Genomic DNA, 17,478 nt, shown 5'->3' on the forward strand with positions numbered 1-17,478 from the left:
AAGCATTTAAAGTTAACCTGGGTGAAGCTATGACACTTGCCTATTTGGTCAAAGAGGCGCCAAGAAAGCCATCACTGATGCTGGACCAAAGGGTATTGCTGTGTGAACAGGTTTGATGGACTCATTTGAACAATTGCACCTATTTGTGTACAGTAGAAAGTTTAAAGACCACAAGGCATTTGAGACAACCTATAGTTTGCATTTCAAACCATGTATGTAAATTGTTGGGGAGCTGTGTATCCTCAGTCAAATAGTACTTAGAGAAAGGACTGTTTTGTCTCATTCACTGTGAGTACCACAGTTTGCTCATGAGGGTCATTTGGGAGTTGTGGAAACAAAACAACACCTGAGAAGAAAGTGTGACCAAGAATGGACCGAGCAACTGAGAGTTTGTAAGGTCGTGTCATGGCTGTCAGCTGGTTGTGAAGCCGGATTTTTTTCAACTTGCTGTCACCCACGGTGATGCCCGAAGTGCAGCTACAGACTTGCTTGGCCCATTGCCCAATGGATGTTTTTATTGTTGTTGGGCAGGACTCGTGTGCACTGAAGGAAAAAAGACTTAAGATGTTTGTGAGTTCAATCTGTGTGAATATCAGTTCATACCGCTGCTATGAAAGCTATTTTGTTTTTGTTGAAAAATTATGTTTTGATGTTATCTGAGTCAGGCTGATAAGAGCAACTGTCTGGCTTAACATACTGTATGTTTATTTAGCTAGCTAGACAGCTCTCAGTTCATTTAACATCCATTGATCCTGGCTAGTAAAACAGTACAAACTACTCATTTTTTGCAGCATTCCTGGCAACTTGTAAGTGGTAATTTGCAAGCTGGATCCAGGCCAATAGATAGAGTTAAAATGCACTGCATATATATCACCTCAAACTCCATAAAACACAGAGAGAGTAGATGCAACTGGAGGTGACCTAAAAAACCTGCATGATTTCCCATGTAGAAACCTTTTCTATTTGTTCTAGAGACCACAGGTGTTTGAGGGGAATATGGTTCTGTGTTGACTTAAAAAAGTCAATGTGGTGTATAAATTTGACACATACCCAGTGCTGTACACTGATGTACTGCGTGATCAGTTAGGTGCAGCTTGATTTTTTCCTAAACTGGTTTCAGGAAGTGCTGGCTGGTTTCCTTGACCCTGATATTTCAACATATCAATGACAGAATACTTCAAATTATGGATAAGGGCTTTGCTTTAGGGCAAAGGAGAGGTAGCTTGGGGGTGTTGGAATTTAAACCTTCTGATCAATAATCCAACATCTTAATCACTGAGCTGCCACTGCCCTCCCTAGTCCACTATCTTAACCGCTAAAGCAGTGTCTTAACCTCTATTGTTAAGGCCCTATTAGACAGATCTTTAGTAATTAAAGGAACTAAAGATCTGTCTAATAGGGCCTTAACAATACAGCACCTTAAAAAAAAGCACCTTAGTATGATGATGATGATGATGATGATGGTGATTACAACTTACTTCTAACCTTCTTAAAAATAGTATTAATGAACAGTAAACAGAAAAATGTACAGATGTTTTAGAGATCTTTGAAAATGAGGTTGTATTTATATGAACACTGCTCATGTCTAAAGCAAATACACGTTTAATTTCAGAAAAGTCTTTGAAATTCAAAGAACAAGTCCATAACAGAAAACACGGATCATTCGTGCATCATTCCAGACACAGCGATGAACAACCAGTGTACAGAAATGCATCATATTTTTCAGTTTTTTTCCCTATAAGGATCATAACAACATAGAAACACACAGACACATTAAATTTATTAGCATGCTCCATTCAGAAAATGAAAAGGTAAATTAAAATTGTACAACCAGTCCAAAAAATAGAGGTTTAAATATTGTAATTTAATATTTTAAATTATAATTTCTTTATAATACTGATTAAAAAAAGAGAAGAGGCGCTCTGTGACTTTACATTCGTATCCTTCACAATGTGAGTAATCTCAAATCATCTGAGTGTGGAGTTGTTCTGTAGTTACAATAAACCAGATAACACAGCATGAACTTGTAGCGTACTGTATCTGTCCAGCTTACAAGGCTAATCTTTGCTAGCCATTAAAGAAAACCACTCGAGTGAAAGATTGAAGGAATAGAATTTGAACTCTGGAGAATTGCTGTATTTTTTTAAAAAGTTGAAGTAAAAGGTGGAGTCTGTAATTAACTTTGTTCCTTCAATAAATCATGTGGAGAAACTTGCTTTAAGGAATTATGGGAGTGTAGCGAATGTCAAGAAAAAAGTTAAGAGAATATTTCCTGTCAGCATTTTGTAAACAAGTATATATTTTTTGTGTAGTAAATTAGAATAAATTGATATAGAACTATTTATCTCTAACCGAATTAACTGATTATAAAACATAGCCTAGTTACATAAATAGGTAGCTAAATGAACATTCTGGTAATGACAATATAAAGTTAAATATATACTGAAACGGTTAGATTTTGTCATCAATATTGTGTACAGTAATCAATAATCAATCAGTAATCCATCAGTATTGTGTATTTTTGTTGTTGAGTGTAACAGTGACTATAGTCTGACCTAGCTGGCTAGTCAGTCTATGTTTTCTAATTTAGCACAAAATGATGTATCATTCTTCAGTAAATATGTCCATTAATCTACATACTATAAATATATATAGCTAGCTTTTTTACACTTTAAACTAACTCAGTAGATTTGAATGAAGTTGGTATATGGAATTGTGCTTCTCTTGCTGTAAATAAAACCTAAAATTCTAATGAAAAATTCATTTTGAACCTTGTAACAGAGGCTCTATCTCTTGACCTCATTTGATTCTCAGATGAAGGCATTTAAAGGAAAGTGTTTAGACATTGCTGTGCTCAGTGGTTAGCGAGCTATTAATGTTTAACTGGCATACATCAATGTGAGCTCCTTGTTGCAACTAGCTTATTTAACAGCAAAGTCAATGCAAGTTAAAGTTAATGTGAAACTGTTTTAATGATTTAAAAGTATAAATGTTAATCTGGTTAACCAACTGTTTGAAACAGTAACCGGGATTTCATGATACTATAAACTCAAGAGGCTATACATTCTTGTTATACTATGTTAGAGGGCAAATAAACATTTATGGACTTCAGTCAAAGCATTCATCATTGTCCAGTCTTGAATGTTTATTTACCCTCTAACATAGTAACCTACATAGAAACTAGCTTAGATTATTCTTAGGACCCAATTTTCTCCCCAATTCAGTCATTTTAAATTACCACCCAGGTCCCCCTGCACTGTGGTTAGGGTTAACAGGATGATCCTAAAATCACAGAGCACAACTTTAATAAATACAGACAAAAAAGCAGGCAGTAATTCTGAAAGTAAACATAACAACATCTGCATATCAGGAACATCCTCATAAACACGGGCGATTACGGGGACGGTGGCATTCCATAAGGAAGATCTGTAAAGTAAGGAGCCATACTGAACACATCGAGCACCAACAACAACAATGCACATAAACAGACATTTAGGGAGGATTTCTGTTAGACATTGTTAGTTATAAATCAGCAGCGTGCAGCACGATGAAAAAACAAATGACAAACTACAGTACAACCACCTCAGTGTTTTCATTTAAGACCACTTCTGAAGGAATTTTTTGGAAGCATCACCAAACAACGCATTATTGCAAGAAATGATTGCATTAAAAATAAAAAATTAATGCTTTGTAGGCTTCAGGTTCATTGCTTTGCAAATCAGAATAATGATAGAGTAGAACATGCTGCAAATCAAGCCCAAAGATAACGGAATTAAAATAAAGATGATTTTTAAAAATTGCTCCCAGACACATGTTAAGTTCATCCACATTAAAATGTGAATAATTCCAACTTCTAAACTTCTACTCCGGCAGTCTGAACTCAATCCAGCATCACCCCATGCTGGTTACCCATATTCCCCTGCCACTAACTGACAGGGATGGGCATCCAATCAGAAATGGATCGTAAGACAAAAGGTGGCCGTTTGTCTTCTACAAAGTAGATCCAGGCAGTTCGTTGGTCAGTGTGTGCCAGCGCTCGACTTTCTGACCTTTGTTTTTCAAGCAGTCGATCCAGTGCTGCAGGGCGTCACCCTGTGATTGACAGCCTAGAGACACACCCCCTGCGTGAAAAAAAAACGTGGAGACATTTACAAAATAAACACTGTAAAGTAGTTTAAGGGTTCACTGACTACCGTATGAAATACCCTACAAAGTGGAAGTTGTGTAATTTTTTGGCAGCCAAGAAACTTTAATTAATCCAATGAAGAGATAATAACCCTTAAAGCACCCTTTTTTTTGCAAGCCAAGAACACTTACTTAACCAAAACATCCTAGAAGAGCCCTGTTTTTGGAAGCTAAGAAAGCAAAATCAAACTTAAGAAAGAGTGTGTGTTAATTTGTGTCTACTATTTAATCAACCGAGTGTGCAGTTTAGCGAAAATGTTGTGAGGGTTTAAAAATGCAGATCTTGATTTTTACAGAACACTTCTTGTCAAGTTCTCCTCAGATGTGACTTCTGCAAGACTTCCTTCTACAAGGAAAAGCTTGAAGCTTCTTCACATGACCCTCGGAAATTCCACAACATCATCTCTTCTCTGCTCAACCCCCGGCTCCACCTTCTCCGTCCTCCCTGACTGCAGTAGACTTTGCTTCTTTCTACCAGGAGAAGATTGAGGAAATCTGCCGGACCTTCACTTCAGCCCCGACTGTACTTACATCTCAGAGTATGCATTCCCCTACACCTTTGTTGTCACATTTCTCAACTGTGGCAGCAGAAGAGATTTTACAACTCATCTAGTCCTGCAATCCTACCACATGCCCATTGGATCCACTCCCTACCACTATGCTCCAGACCATCTCACAAGACCTCTTGCCCTTCATTTCCACTATCGTCAATAGATCCATAGCATCTGGTCAGGTACCAACTACTTTCAAGAGAGCAAGGGTTATTCCCATCCTAAAGAAACCTGCTCTGGATCCATCAGACATCAGTAACTACAGACCGGTATCACTTCTCTCATTTCTTTCAAAAATTCTTGAACGCATTGTCTATAATCAACTGTCTGTCTATCTCTCACAGAACAACCTCCAAGATCCCAAACAGTCTGGCTTTAAAGCAGCTCACTCTACAGAGAAAGCCCTTTTGGATGTCTCTGAGAAGCTACATACTGCTAGATCAGCCAAACTGTCATCCGTCCTTATCCTCCTTGACGTTTCAGCAGCGTTTGATATGGTCAACCACAAGACTCTCTTATCCACCCTCAAGAGTCTTGGGATTTGCGGATCAGCTTGGGAATGGTTTGCCTCCTACCTGGAAGGACGCTCATATCAGGTAACATGGATGGGAGTGACATCTGCTCCATGCAGACTCTCCACTGGTGTCCCACAGGGCTCAGTACTTGGTCCTCTTCTTTTCTCCCTGTATACTCACTCTCTTGGGGAAGTTATTTCATCACATGGGTTCTCTTACCACTGCTATGCTGATGATACACAACTTATCTTCTCTTTCCCACCCTCAGATGCCACAGCCTATGTATCCAGCCTTCTAGACTGGATTACTGCAACGCACTGCTGGTCGGTCTACCTATGAACGCAATCCGTCCTCTGCAAATGATCCAAAATGCAGCTGCCTGGCTTGTTTTCAACCTGCCAAAGTTCTCGCATACCACCCCGCTGCTGCGATCCCTCCACTGGCTTCCGGTAGCTGCACGCATCCGATTCAAAACACTGATGCTGGCCTACAAAGCCAAAAATGGACCAGCTCCCTCTTACCTCAAAGCCCTCATCATTCCTTGCACTGCACCCCGCAACCTCCGATCTACCAGCACTGCTCGACTGGTTCCACCATCTCTCAGGGTAAGAGGCAAGTATACTACAAGACTCTTCTCTGTTCTGGCACCAAGGTGGTGGAATGAACTTCCCCTAGAGGTCCGGACAGCTGAGTCACTGGCTATTTTCAAGCGGCGGTTGAAGACCTACTTATTCAGGAAACACTTCAACTAGCACTTCTTTCCTCATCTTTTGCATTTAAAAAAAACAAAAACAAAACCTTTGATACTTTTTCATTAACTTTGAACAAATGTTTTATACTCATGGTATCTTAAGTATGTAACCTAGTGAACCAGCATTAATGTATTCAATGTTAGAGATTTAAGCACTTATGTACGTCGGTCTGGATAAGGGCGTCTGCCAAATGCTGTAAATGTAAATGTAAATGTAAAAAAAAGAGTAGCTGCATAAATTAATTTAGAAGGTGAAGTAAAATTCACTTTAAATAACACATGCTAATTGATGCATAAAGCTGTGGTGAGCTCGCATCTCAGAGAGGCAGAAGCCTTAAACTGAAACTTAACACATGCACTATATTGCCAAAAGTTTTGAGACACCCATTCTTAATCCATAGGATTTAATATAGAGTTGGTAAAAGTTGTTTATAACAGCTTCAACTCTTCTAGGAAGGCTTTATACAAAGGTTTAGGAGTGTGTTTTTGACCATTACTCTCGAAGAGTGTTTTGAGGTCAGGCACTGATGTTGGATGAGAAGTCCTGGCTTGTAGCCTCCACTCTAATTCATACCAAAGGTGTTCCATCCGGTTGAGGTCAGGACTCTGGGCAGGCCAATCAAGTTCCTCCACACCAATCTTGCTCATCCATGTCACATGAAGTCTGACCGTGGAATATTTAGTAGTGAGGAAATTTCACGAATGTACTTATTACACAGGAGGAAACCTACAGTATCACAGTGCCATGCTTGAATTCACTGAGCTTCTGAGAGCAACTTTGTAGCTAGCCTAGCTACATACCTAGGTGCTTGATTTTATACACCTGTGGCCATGGAAGTGATTGGAACACCTGAATTCCATGATTTGGCAATATAGTGTTTGTGTACTGTAATTATAGTATACAGTAGTAGGGCTATGTCAAAAAATGACAAATATATTAGTATATAAAACAGTGTAGACATGAGTGTGGGGTGAGCATCTAATATAAAGTAAAAAGCAATAATTAAACAATATACATACATACATACATACATACATACATACATACATACATACATACATACATACAGTATAAAGTGAAAAGATACAAATAGTTTGCATAAAAATATAACAGTTCTTAAGATAATAAAACAAAATTTGTTTGCTTATACTAAATTTAAACAAGTTTTTTAATTACTAGATCGAATTATATACATTGAGCGTGATCAATGTACTAACGTAAACCAATTAAAATATGTTGGCTCTGATAAAATAGTGTAGTGGTAAACTGTCCATTGCAAAAACACAGGTTTGAAAAAAAACACAGAAGGGAGCTCGTGCTGTTGATTTTTACAGGGCTTCGTAAATGCATGCTCAAATCCTGTGCAAAGATTAATAGTGTTTTGTAAATGTTTTTTTTTTCAGTGTAATTCAGTAAGAGTGGTTTAGAATTCCACTCACCGATGAAATCGTTAGACTTCCCCAGGTCGTAATCCCACACGCTGACCTCCAGTGTTTTAGTCGCCAATTCGTTAAAAGTAATCTCATAGAAAAACTCCTGCAGGAAATAAAATAAACTCTGAAACGTCTGGACACTAGAGTTGATATGTTTCAATAAATCCTACACATTTATATTTGTAAAATACCCAACATGGCTTCTTATAGTAATACAAATGGATTTACACATTAATGTATATCCATGTTTAAGAGTTTATGTTGTGTGTTTTTAGCATTAGCTATGTAACACATTCTGTAAAATCCTTGCTATATAAATGAAAAAAGTCACATTGTTAACAATTACAGCAAATATACCATAAATGTATATAAAAATTGTTTGACTGTATATAAGTTAATTACAATTAGATTAGCTAAATGCATGAGTTCTGAATATATGACAGCATATTATTGCTAGTCTGCTAGCATGTTAGCTAACTAGCTATGTATGAAACAAAATTCTTGATTCTTACATGTTAAGGTTAATGGCTAACTAAATATTGTATGTTACTGTGGATTATTTCAAAGAGAATTTCTGAAAAATTCTGACTGCAAGCTAGATAAAATTGTGTTTTTGTTGATGTTGTTGTAGTTAGTTAGCATATAGTTCATGCTAATGGGTTACAAAATCTCATGAAATCTAATTCATGAAAAACAGACTTTCTTGGCTACTACATAGACGTGAAAAGAATGGTTATTTGGTAAAATTTTAGTAACATTTGAATGACATTGAGGTGCACAGCATGCAAGTCTCTTGAGCAGTAGCAGCAATTTGTGTTTTTGTTCTAATTCTGTCGCTTGATTTGCATTATCTGGTACTTGACATTTCAACCATGTGCTTATGCATATGTAAAATACAAAGAAAAGCAAGGATGTACGCAGATGCATGTAGACACACACACACACACACACACACACACACACACACACGTCCGCGCACACACACACACACACACACACACACACACACACACACACACACACACACACACACACACACACACACACACACACGCATGCATTCATACCTCATTAAACTCTGGGTTTAGTGTTTTTTTAATCACAGCTGTCTTGTGCTTCGATTTTTTCTTCACATCGGGCTTGAGATACCTGTAATTGGTAAGTGTGTGTGTGTGTGTGTGTGTGTGTGTGTGTGTGTGTGTGTGTGTGTATGTATGTGAAGAGACAAAGATAAAGAGGGAGATCCTTGGTTAATGAAGGATAAATAGCTTGTATTATATTCCAAATGACCCCATCACTGTTTTTAACATGTTCTTAATACAGCAAGCATGCTTACTCTTATTCGTGTGTGTGTGTATGTGTGTGTATGTGATGTGTGTGTGTCTCTGTGTGTGTGTGTTAATATATACAGGGGTGTTGTGTCATGACACACTTCCAAGGTGTGACAATATGACATTTTGTGTGAAAAGTGTTTAAAACAGGGCATTCAAATGCATATAAATATCAATAAATCTAATGTATATTGAATGACACCAAGCTCCCTATTCACTGTATGTGTTTACTACATAAGGATTAAAACTCCAGCATAGTGAAATTTTTAACTGAGGTTTAGCCTTATCCTCAAGTTCAACACTGAAGTCCGGTGGATCGTCCATTTTTAAATGCATATGGATAGCTTTAATGCTAAGAAGCTACAATAGCTACATCATATATATATATATATAGTCTCTATATTGATGGACCTCATTGGTGCTTGACAGTAAGTAAGTAATTAAAAAAAAAAAAATCTCACGTTTTGACATAGGGGTCGGACAGTCCATTGACATCCATAGCTGCCAGATGGGCACAGCGTTTGACGCCAACGCACAAACCACCCTTCGCTTTTTCTTTAGCTTCTGAAAGAACATCGCCACCTTCTGGATTGTTAGCTGGAGGCAGGAACTGTAAACACAACAGCAACCGGCCACGTTCTTCCAAACTGCGCTGCTGCTCACTTTCCCACTGCAATCACACACACACACAAAGATTGTTGTAAGGATAAATTGGTTAATAAGTGTTGATTACCTTTTTTAGACAATGCTATTGTTTCTATAGTAACCGCTCATTGACCTTGGTACAAATAGAATGTAAGTAAACCAATTATGTTACATAGCAATGCATGATGCTGCCACTACCATGCTTCATGATGAAGATGTTTTGCTGATGGGCTGTGTTATTTTTTTGTGCCAAAAATAAGTTTGACAATTATGGCCAAGTTCAATCTCATGCATATTAAAGCCACATTAATGCAATTTACTAACTAGCTATCATAAGTTTATCTTAAAGAATTACATGTCTAGCAAATAAAAACAACAACAGACTGGGCAAGTGCAGTGGAGTATTTACTTACCTAATTGGTTTGATAATAAATTTTTGACTTAGTTATTGTTCTGTCTTAAAACAAACACATTTTAGATTTACTTTAAGAGGTGTGATATTATAGAGGGTTTCATCATTTATTAGTTGAGTAATTAAGTATATAATTAAAGGCTTAAATAATAATATGCTATATAGTTCAATTTAAATGGACTGAAACCCATTTCAGTCCATTTATGTTACTCATAATGTTTTATATGCCAATTAATTACTTTTTTGTTTTTTGAGTAGTTGTCATCTCATATTTCATTGTAATAGACTGCACATGCAGACATTGTCAACGCTGCCACAGCTTTAGCTTTGTTGCATGAGCTACATTTGTAGTCAGTGAAGGTACTAATGAAGTTTGAACACTGAAATCTCATGTAATAAACGTCAGGACTTCAGTAATGAGCTCAGCAGTAAACACCTGCTACCTCCAGAGGAATCATTTCAACTTCACAAACTTGGCTTGTTAGAGTGAGTTACTTCAGCACTTCAGAAGTGAAAACATAAACTACATGATTTTTATTTGCTGGAATCTTTTTCTGTGGAGAAGATGGGCAAACTAACAAAACAATGGCAAACACAACCTTCAGCTGAGGGTTTCTAGACTGTTTTTAATCACAAAAGAAGTGGTTTCTTATTTTTCTTTGATCTCTTTGCCTCTGGCACTGTGATGTCAACATGATCTCCCTTGGTTCCTTCTGGAACCTTATGAACCAGTAATGTTCAGTACCAGAACCCCTAAAGGCAAAAGAGACAAAGAGAATGAAGAAATGAAAGGGTAAACTAATGCAAATGTTATGGAACAAAATTGAATACAATGGATTTAAAAAGTCTATACACCACTGGTTAAACAGCAGGTTTTTGTGGTATAAAATGTATACCAAAGACAACCCAAGTGACACATTTCAGAGAAAAAAAAGATAATATAAACTTTAATTGCATAAGTACTCAAACCATTTTAGAATTGAGAATGTGGCTCTGTTCTGAATCCACCAATCAATCACAGATGAAATACATATGAATACACAACTGAAGTGACTTACTGTACAGTAGCTCTCAGCTGTTCTTGATGAACTTTTTTTTTAAAACATTCTTGCTTGTTTTCTACTGCACAAGCTTTCAAAGTATCACCAGGAACTTACTGTTCAAAGTTATCATTCCAGAGAGGGCTACAAAACTATTTCCAGTGCATTAGATATACCATGGAACATAGTGTAGTCTATTACCAGCAAGCAGAGAGAATATGGCACACCAGTGACATTACTAAGAACAGGAGATACCTTTAAAATGATTGAGAAGGCAAGGAGAAATCTGGTATGGGAAGCCCACAGCAATATTAAATGAACTGCACCAATTTCTGGCAAGTTCTGATCTCCCCACATATGAACGCTACAATGTATTTATCTTAGCTACAGACCAAAAGGAGCCAAGATGCCTTTTCTGATGAAAATAGACATCCATGCTTGGCTAAACTTTAAAAAAAACATATCCAGCCTCCCATGTGGATGCATCTTCATGGTGATGGCAGCATAATGCATTGAGCCTGCTTTTTTCAGCTGGAACTGGTGGGAATCATGAATTGCTCCAAGTACCACACAATGTTGGCACAGAAACTTCTGGCATTTGAAGAGGACTTTTCAGCATAACAATGATCCAAAACACACATTGAATGGTGATGTTGGATGGCGAATGTTTGATTATGAACAGTGGTGTTTGATGGTAAATATTTGATGACGAACGGTGTTAGTGAATATTTGATAATGAGCGGAGGTGTTTGTTGGTTAATTCTGGTGTTAGATGGTAAACGATGGTGCTTGATGGTGAATGTTTGATGGCGAATAGTGGTGTTTGATGGTTAATGCTGCTGTTGGATGGTGAACGGTGTTTGATGGTGATTGTTTGATGGTGAATGGTGGTGTTTGATGGTTAGTTCTGGTGTTAGATGGTAAACAATGGTGTTTGATGGTGAATGATTGATGGCGAATGGTGGTGTTTGATGGTTAATGCTGCTGTTGGATGGTGAACAGTGTTTGATGGTGATTGATGATGAATGGTGGTGTGTGATGCTTTATTATGCTGGTATTTGATGGTGAAAGTGATGTTTGTTGGTGAATGTTTGATGGTGAATGGTGGTATTTGATGGTTAATGCTGGTGTTTGCTAAAAAATTATTATGCTAAAAATGTAGTGTTGTTTGTTTAAGAATATTGATGTTAAGTGAAGAATACTGCTACATGGAAAATGTTAGCTGGTTTCAGAGAATGTCTGTTCAATGTTTTCGCTCAGTTGCTCTAGTCAATCCCCCTCTCCTACCCACCACAGGAGCACCATATGTTATTGAACACATTGTTTATTTGCAGTCAAATCCAAGTCAACGTCATTCACTAACAAGCTGGTTACGTAGCTTATTAGTGTCATGCTGTCACAGGGCCAGAGCAGACAAAGACAGACGGCAGGCAGATGCAGGGGAAGACAGAAGAATGTAGAAGCGTGAGGAGAAGAGGAGGAGAAAACGAATGAAAAGAGAGAGACAAAAACAAGAGAGCAGCGGAGAATGAGTCACTCATGACTACAGGCAGCACTTACATACATACAGATGTGTGTATTTATAGCCTTCCAGGGGCAAGATATTTTAGGATGCACATGTGCTCTCAGTTTCACATGTGATGGAACACTGAGCGCAGAGATCTTTTTGTGGTAACCATGCACATTCAAGAAAAGTACTAGCGCAATGTAAAGATGCAGTATTTTCCCAGTAATTCTTCATCATCTCTTGTCCTCATCATCTCTTGTTACATTATGTAAGACATTCCTCAGACAAAGTCCTCTTACTGTTAGAGATGCTTTAATACCAACACTTAAACATATCTCAGTATCCTACTCAGTGAACATGAGTTCCGCACATACTCATGTAGTGAGAAATCTAAGCTCAGTCAATTCTTATGGGCATACAAAACCAGAGGAGGTGAAACAGAATATGGATATTTACCTCCCGTAGATAGCATGAGATCCCTCGCAGTGCAGTGGTCATGGCAGTAGGAGATGCCAGCTGGGAAAGAGAGATAATTTTACTACCATGCAATAGGCTTACATTTAAATGGAAAAAGAGATGCCACAAGGTTTCTTGGATAGTTAATTATTCTAGACTCTTAGAAATAGTCTCAAATTTTCTTTGAATAATAATGGTAAAAATTAAGGGTAATATTTCTACACTATCAGAAAGATTCTTAGAAAACCTTTCCTAAAAAGTAAAATTACATTATATTAAAAATATAGAGCCACATATAATGCTCTCACTGTTAATAATAAAATAATTGGGGAAATGGAGAAAAGATGTGCGGTTTCTGTTAGTATTAGCAAAGGTCTTCAATCTCTCTGCCTGCACTGCTTTGATCATTTGGTAAATGGTTGAATAATTTATATGTTGAGGCTGTTGGGCATTGCAAATCTCCACAAATGTACACACACATACACACTACACACACTCACAGGAGGTGGGTGTTCCAAGCAGACATTGAAGTGCTTGGGTTGATCAGGCTTCACCCGCCGCAGGGCCACACGCAACTCGCCAATGAACTCGTTATGTGTCAGTTTGTCCTCATCACACACGGACACTCTAAGAGACAGAGACATAGTGCCACACAGACAGACAGAGAGAATGTAAGTCACAAGCAGTCATATCAGATCACATAAACACTGTCCATAAACGTAGCAGACAGTACAAAAGGAAATCCTTTCATTACAGTTTCACTTCTCAATTATGGGAAGGCCCACAAGCATTCTCTGCAGCCTGAGAGAGCAAGTAAGCAAGCAAACACTCTCGATTAAGTGCTTAAGTGAGATTAATAATCTAAACAAACAAAAGCCCATTATTCACTGTGTTCAGAAAACCAAAGCTTCATGCACAGACTCATCAAGACTGAACTAGGTTGCAGTAATGACTCACTGTGTTCAGTAAGAAAACAACAGCTTTTCCTTGTCATTAATGCCCAAACCTCAGGGCTTGATCGAACGTGATTAAAATAAAACATGCTTTTATTATTCCAGTGCTATGGCAGAGCTTGCCTGCAGGGATAATCACAGGGGGCATGGGGGCTGTTTTTTTTGTTTTGTTTTGTTTTATTAAAATGCAATAAGGTTGTCCTTCATGTGTAGGGTGTATCAATACCAATTCTTTTTTCAATTGAGTACAAGTTATACAGTATGTAAAGTCGCCTCCGCAAGTGTTGGAACAACAAAGCCTATTCTTTTTTCTTTCTTGGGTTTGAGATCAAAAGCTGAAAATGATATCGGAATTTCAGCTGTCATTTCCTGATATTTACATCTACACTCAAAACTTAGAAAATCAGGTGATCAAAAATATTGGAACATGTGACTGACAGGTGTGTCTTGTTGCCCATGTGTGCCCTGGTAGATTGAGTGTTTAAAAAATGATTAGCTGGGAATGTCCACTCGCCCTGGGTTTCACCTGTTAAGATTTTATTTATTCTTTTATGCTTTCTATAAAAAGGATATTCTTTTCTAGCCCTGACTGATTCAATCAAAGAAACATTGATACACTGATCCAACAAACCACTTAAACACTGTTGTATCATTTATTTACCAATCTAAGTCCATCACTACATGATGTGGAACTGATATGGAAGTAATCACTTCAGACAGAAAGTGAATACTAAGATATATAAAAGGTATCATCACAATATATTCGAAAACGGCTGAACAAGCATAAAATTATGTAGTGGAGAGAAAATGGTGTGCAGGCAGACTTTTTGAAAAAAATTGTAAAAATATTCATCTTTTAAGTGTTTCTGGATGTTGACTAATGATCCTCTTTGTGCAGACAGTCTCCTTGATTCTTTCGTTTTTATTCTCTTTCCCTGTCTTTGGCAAAATTGGGTCTTGTCACCAGCTTTCCGGAACTCTCTGATCACGCAAAAGCAATGGTGGTTCAAAGACTGGGCAGTAATTTGCTGTGCATCATCCTGTCATTCCTGGGGAACATGAAAACAAAGTAAGAAAGAAAAAGAGAGAGAGATTCATTATGAGAAAAAGAGTGAGTTGAAAAGGTGGTGAGGATAGAGCAAGAAAAATCCTTCAACTTTTACATGAAAGTAAGTGATCGCTCTCCTGCAGAGGGGTTATTTTCAAGATGAATAAGGGAGTGTGAAGGTGGCTATTTGTATGCTGAGTAGACCTTTCTGATGTGATTTTCTCAGACATGCTGAACTTTTGAGCATTTTAATAAAGAGTAGAAAAGTGGTGAACTGTCAAGGGGAGTCAAGAATGCATCAGTAAAACCTTCTATTTTTTTTCTTCAGTTGTGTGATACTTGTCAATACTGTATCAAAATCACTTGTCTTCATATAAACCAATCAGTGGGGTCATGGAACATGTGCTGAGCTTTATATTTAAACCAATCTTTTCTTTTTTTCAAGAGTTCTTTGTCAGCTTATTTTTCAAACCATTAATGTCATTACTTTATTAATTTGACAAAATTAATTAAAATCATGATAAAAAACGTCTATGTGCTGGATCATGTGCTATTTTAGAAGCTGCTGAGTAATTAGCATGGATGTTACTACACTATAAAGAAGTCATAATCTAGATTTATTTCAATTGCCATCTTTTTTTTCATATAACATTATTTTTTTAAATATCTTTTTTACATAAGGTCAGGACACCCCATCTCCAGAAGCCAAGTCTACCCATTTCAGCTGAAATAAAATCTTCTGAATATTCTGTACTGCCCCAAGCTGTCTGACACACATACACACACACACACACACACACACAAACACACACACCCACACGCACACACACTGAGGGTCAGTGAAACAAAATGCCCCTCAGAAGTAACTGTGACCTCAATCTGTCACTACAGTTCGACGAGAGATAGAGAGAGAGAGAACAGATAGTATAAGAGAAAGATGAGTGAAGCAGAAACATGAAGGGTCTCTGAAGGCTTCATACAACTCCCTTGACAGCAATTAAGGCAAGAACTGCCACCAATGCATATATCATGGAGTCTGGATTATGATCGGTTAGATGGGTTTGATTAGCTTTCTATTCCAGCAGTTGAAACAATAGCGCAACATTAGCGTTTTTTATAGTAACCTGTGTATATTTTACCTACTTGTGTGTGCAGCTCCACATAATCTAACATGAACATAGAAAAAATTAATCTATGATGACTTTCTTCTTTGATGACTTCTGATATGCATTCTAGAAAGTATGTAGTCCTTTCAGTTAGTGATCTAAAAAAATATCATGCCGTGCATTCAGAACCCAGTAGTTTCATCCAAAAATATGCCATCAGTCAATCTGTTCCAGTGGCTTTGATCAGCATCTGAACATGAGTAAGGATTAGATGCCACACTGTGTTTATAAGTTGTGATGGAGGTCACACACATTTTATTTTTTTCCAGTGTTTGATCTGTCCATCTTGATACCAACACAAGGACATCATGTCAGCATGTCCAGATTTTTGGAAGCTTATGTGTGTGCATGGGAGCAGAGCTAGGATAAACAGTAGCTGGCCTAGTGGTTTGTCATCAGATTTGACATTCAGAGGTCAGAAAGTAGTCAGTGGGGCATTCCGTTGGTATAATAAAGACATGAAGAAGATGTCTGGGATATGCTAGGAACAATGCTGTAGTAGTGCTGGACAGGGGCTATTTCTTATTGAACAAAAGGGCATCTTTGCAAATAGCTGGACAGATTTTTTTTTCAGAATTCATAAGCTTTAAACAAGTTTTTAATCATTTGTTTTGCTTATGTTAATAATTTATTTATTATATAAAGAAGTACACTATCTGTATATACAGGAAGGTTTCAGTCAAATGTAAGTTAACTTATTAATTTACAAGCCAGCTCAGATGTTTCATTCATTTAAGAAAGCTTTTAAGCCTGGCAATAGAAGCACAACAGCACATTGAGGGCTAAAGCTATTGTTTAAGGGCTGAACTCTCTGGTGTTTGAGCTCACAACATCCTGTTTTTGTTAGCCAACAGCTTCAACTGCTGGGATATCAGTATGCTATTCACCTCATAGAAAGTAAGTCCTGCTTCTGTATCTGCTTTTGCATCACATCTTTTAGACCAGCTGGTCCTGAAGCAGATACTGAACCAGAGTTGGAGAACCAAAAGTCCAATGGCCAACATATGGGATACACTTATTTAAGGACTTGTCCAACACCAGTATACCAGACACAAGGTGTTTTTTTCCTCGATCCCATCACTGGTAGCAGTAATGAGGTTTTTCAGAGTGACAGCCCAAGCTGCATGGTATACAGACCAATGTGATAATCATCAGGTAACCACAGAGAAGAGAAAAGGAACCTGAATGCTGGATGTATAGAGGGTTATATTTATGCTACCTTAGAGTTTTCCTGTACATGTCCTCCTCTGTGATACCGCAGTAGGTAAGAGTCTCATTCCACACCGGGTTCAGAGTGTTCTTCACAATCTTAGTCTTCAGCTTGTTTGCCTGGACAGAAAAACATCGACAAATGGGTAGAATTAGTTTTTCCATAATCTCCAACTGGATTACCTGAAGAAAAACTAACATTTGAAATCCTTACTCAATAAAATGTATGGTTTTAATCTAGCAGAGACAATTGTTTTCTCTAATAAAAAAAAAAA

At 37.6% G+C, this 17,478-nt stretch overlaps 1 protein-coding gene across 1 annotated transcript in view; it reads right to left on the reverse strand.

The window, feature by feature from the left end:
• Window positions 1-1,759: 1,759 nt before the first annotated feature.
• Window positions 1,760-17,478, reverse strand: part of LOC113650615 (double C2-like domain-containing protein alpha) — a 33,950-nt gene continuing 18,231 nt past the window's right edge. The window contains exons 5-11 of the mRNA XM_027159035.2: window positions 17,214-17,323; window positions 13,328-13,454; window positions 12,828-12,887; window positions 9,229-9,437; window positions 8,504-8,585; window positions 7,443-7,539; window positions 1,760-4,121 (exon numbers count right to left, since the gene is read on the reverse strand). Of these exons, the coding sequence (XP_027014836.1) occupies window positions 3,991-4,121; window positions 7,443-7,539; window positions 8,504-8,585; window positions 9,229-9,437; window positions 12,828-12,887; window positions 13,328-13,454; window positions 17,214-17,323 (816 nt within the window). The 3' untranslated portion in view covers window positions 1,760-3,990. The remainder of the gene's footprint in view (window positions 4,122-7,442; window positions 7,540-8,503; window positions 8,586-9,228; window positions 9,438-12,827; window positions 12,888-13,327; window positions 13,455-17,213; window positions 17,324-17,478) is intronic.

The sequence above is a fragment of the Tachysurus fulvidraco genome, chromosome 8 (assembly GCF_022655615.1).
Source record: "Tachysurus fulvidraco isolate hzauxx_2018 chromosome 8, HZAU_PFXX_2.0, whole genome shotgun sequence".
In the NCBI taxonomy this organism is placed as follows: domain Eukaryota; kingdom Metazoa; phylum Chordata; class Actinopteri; order Siluriformes; family Bagridae; genus Tachysurus; species Tachysurus fulvidraco.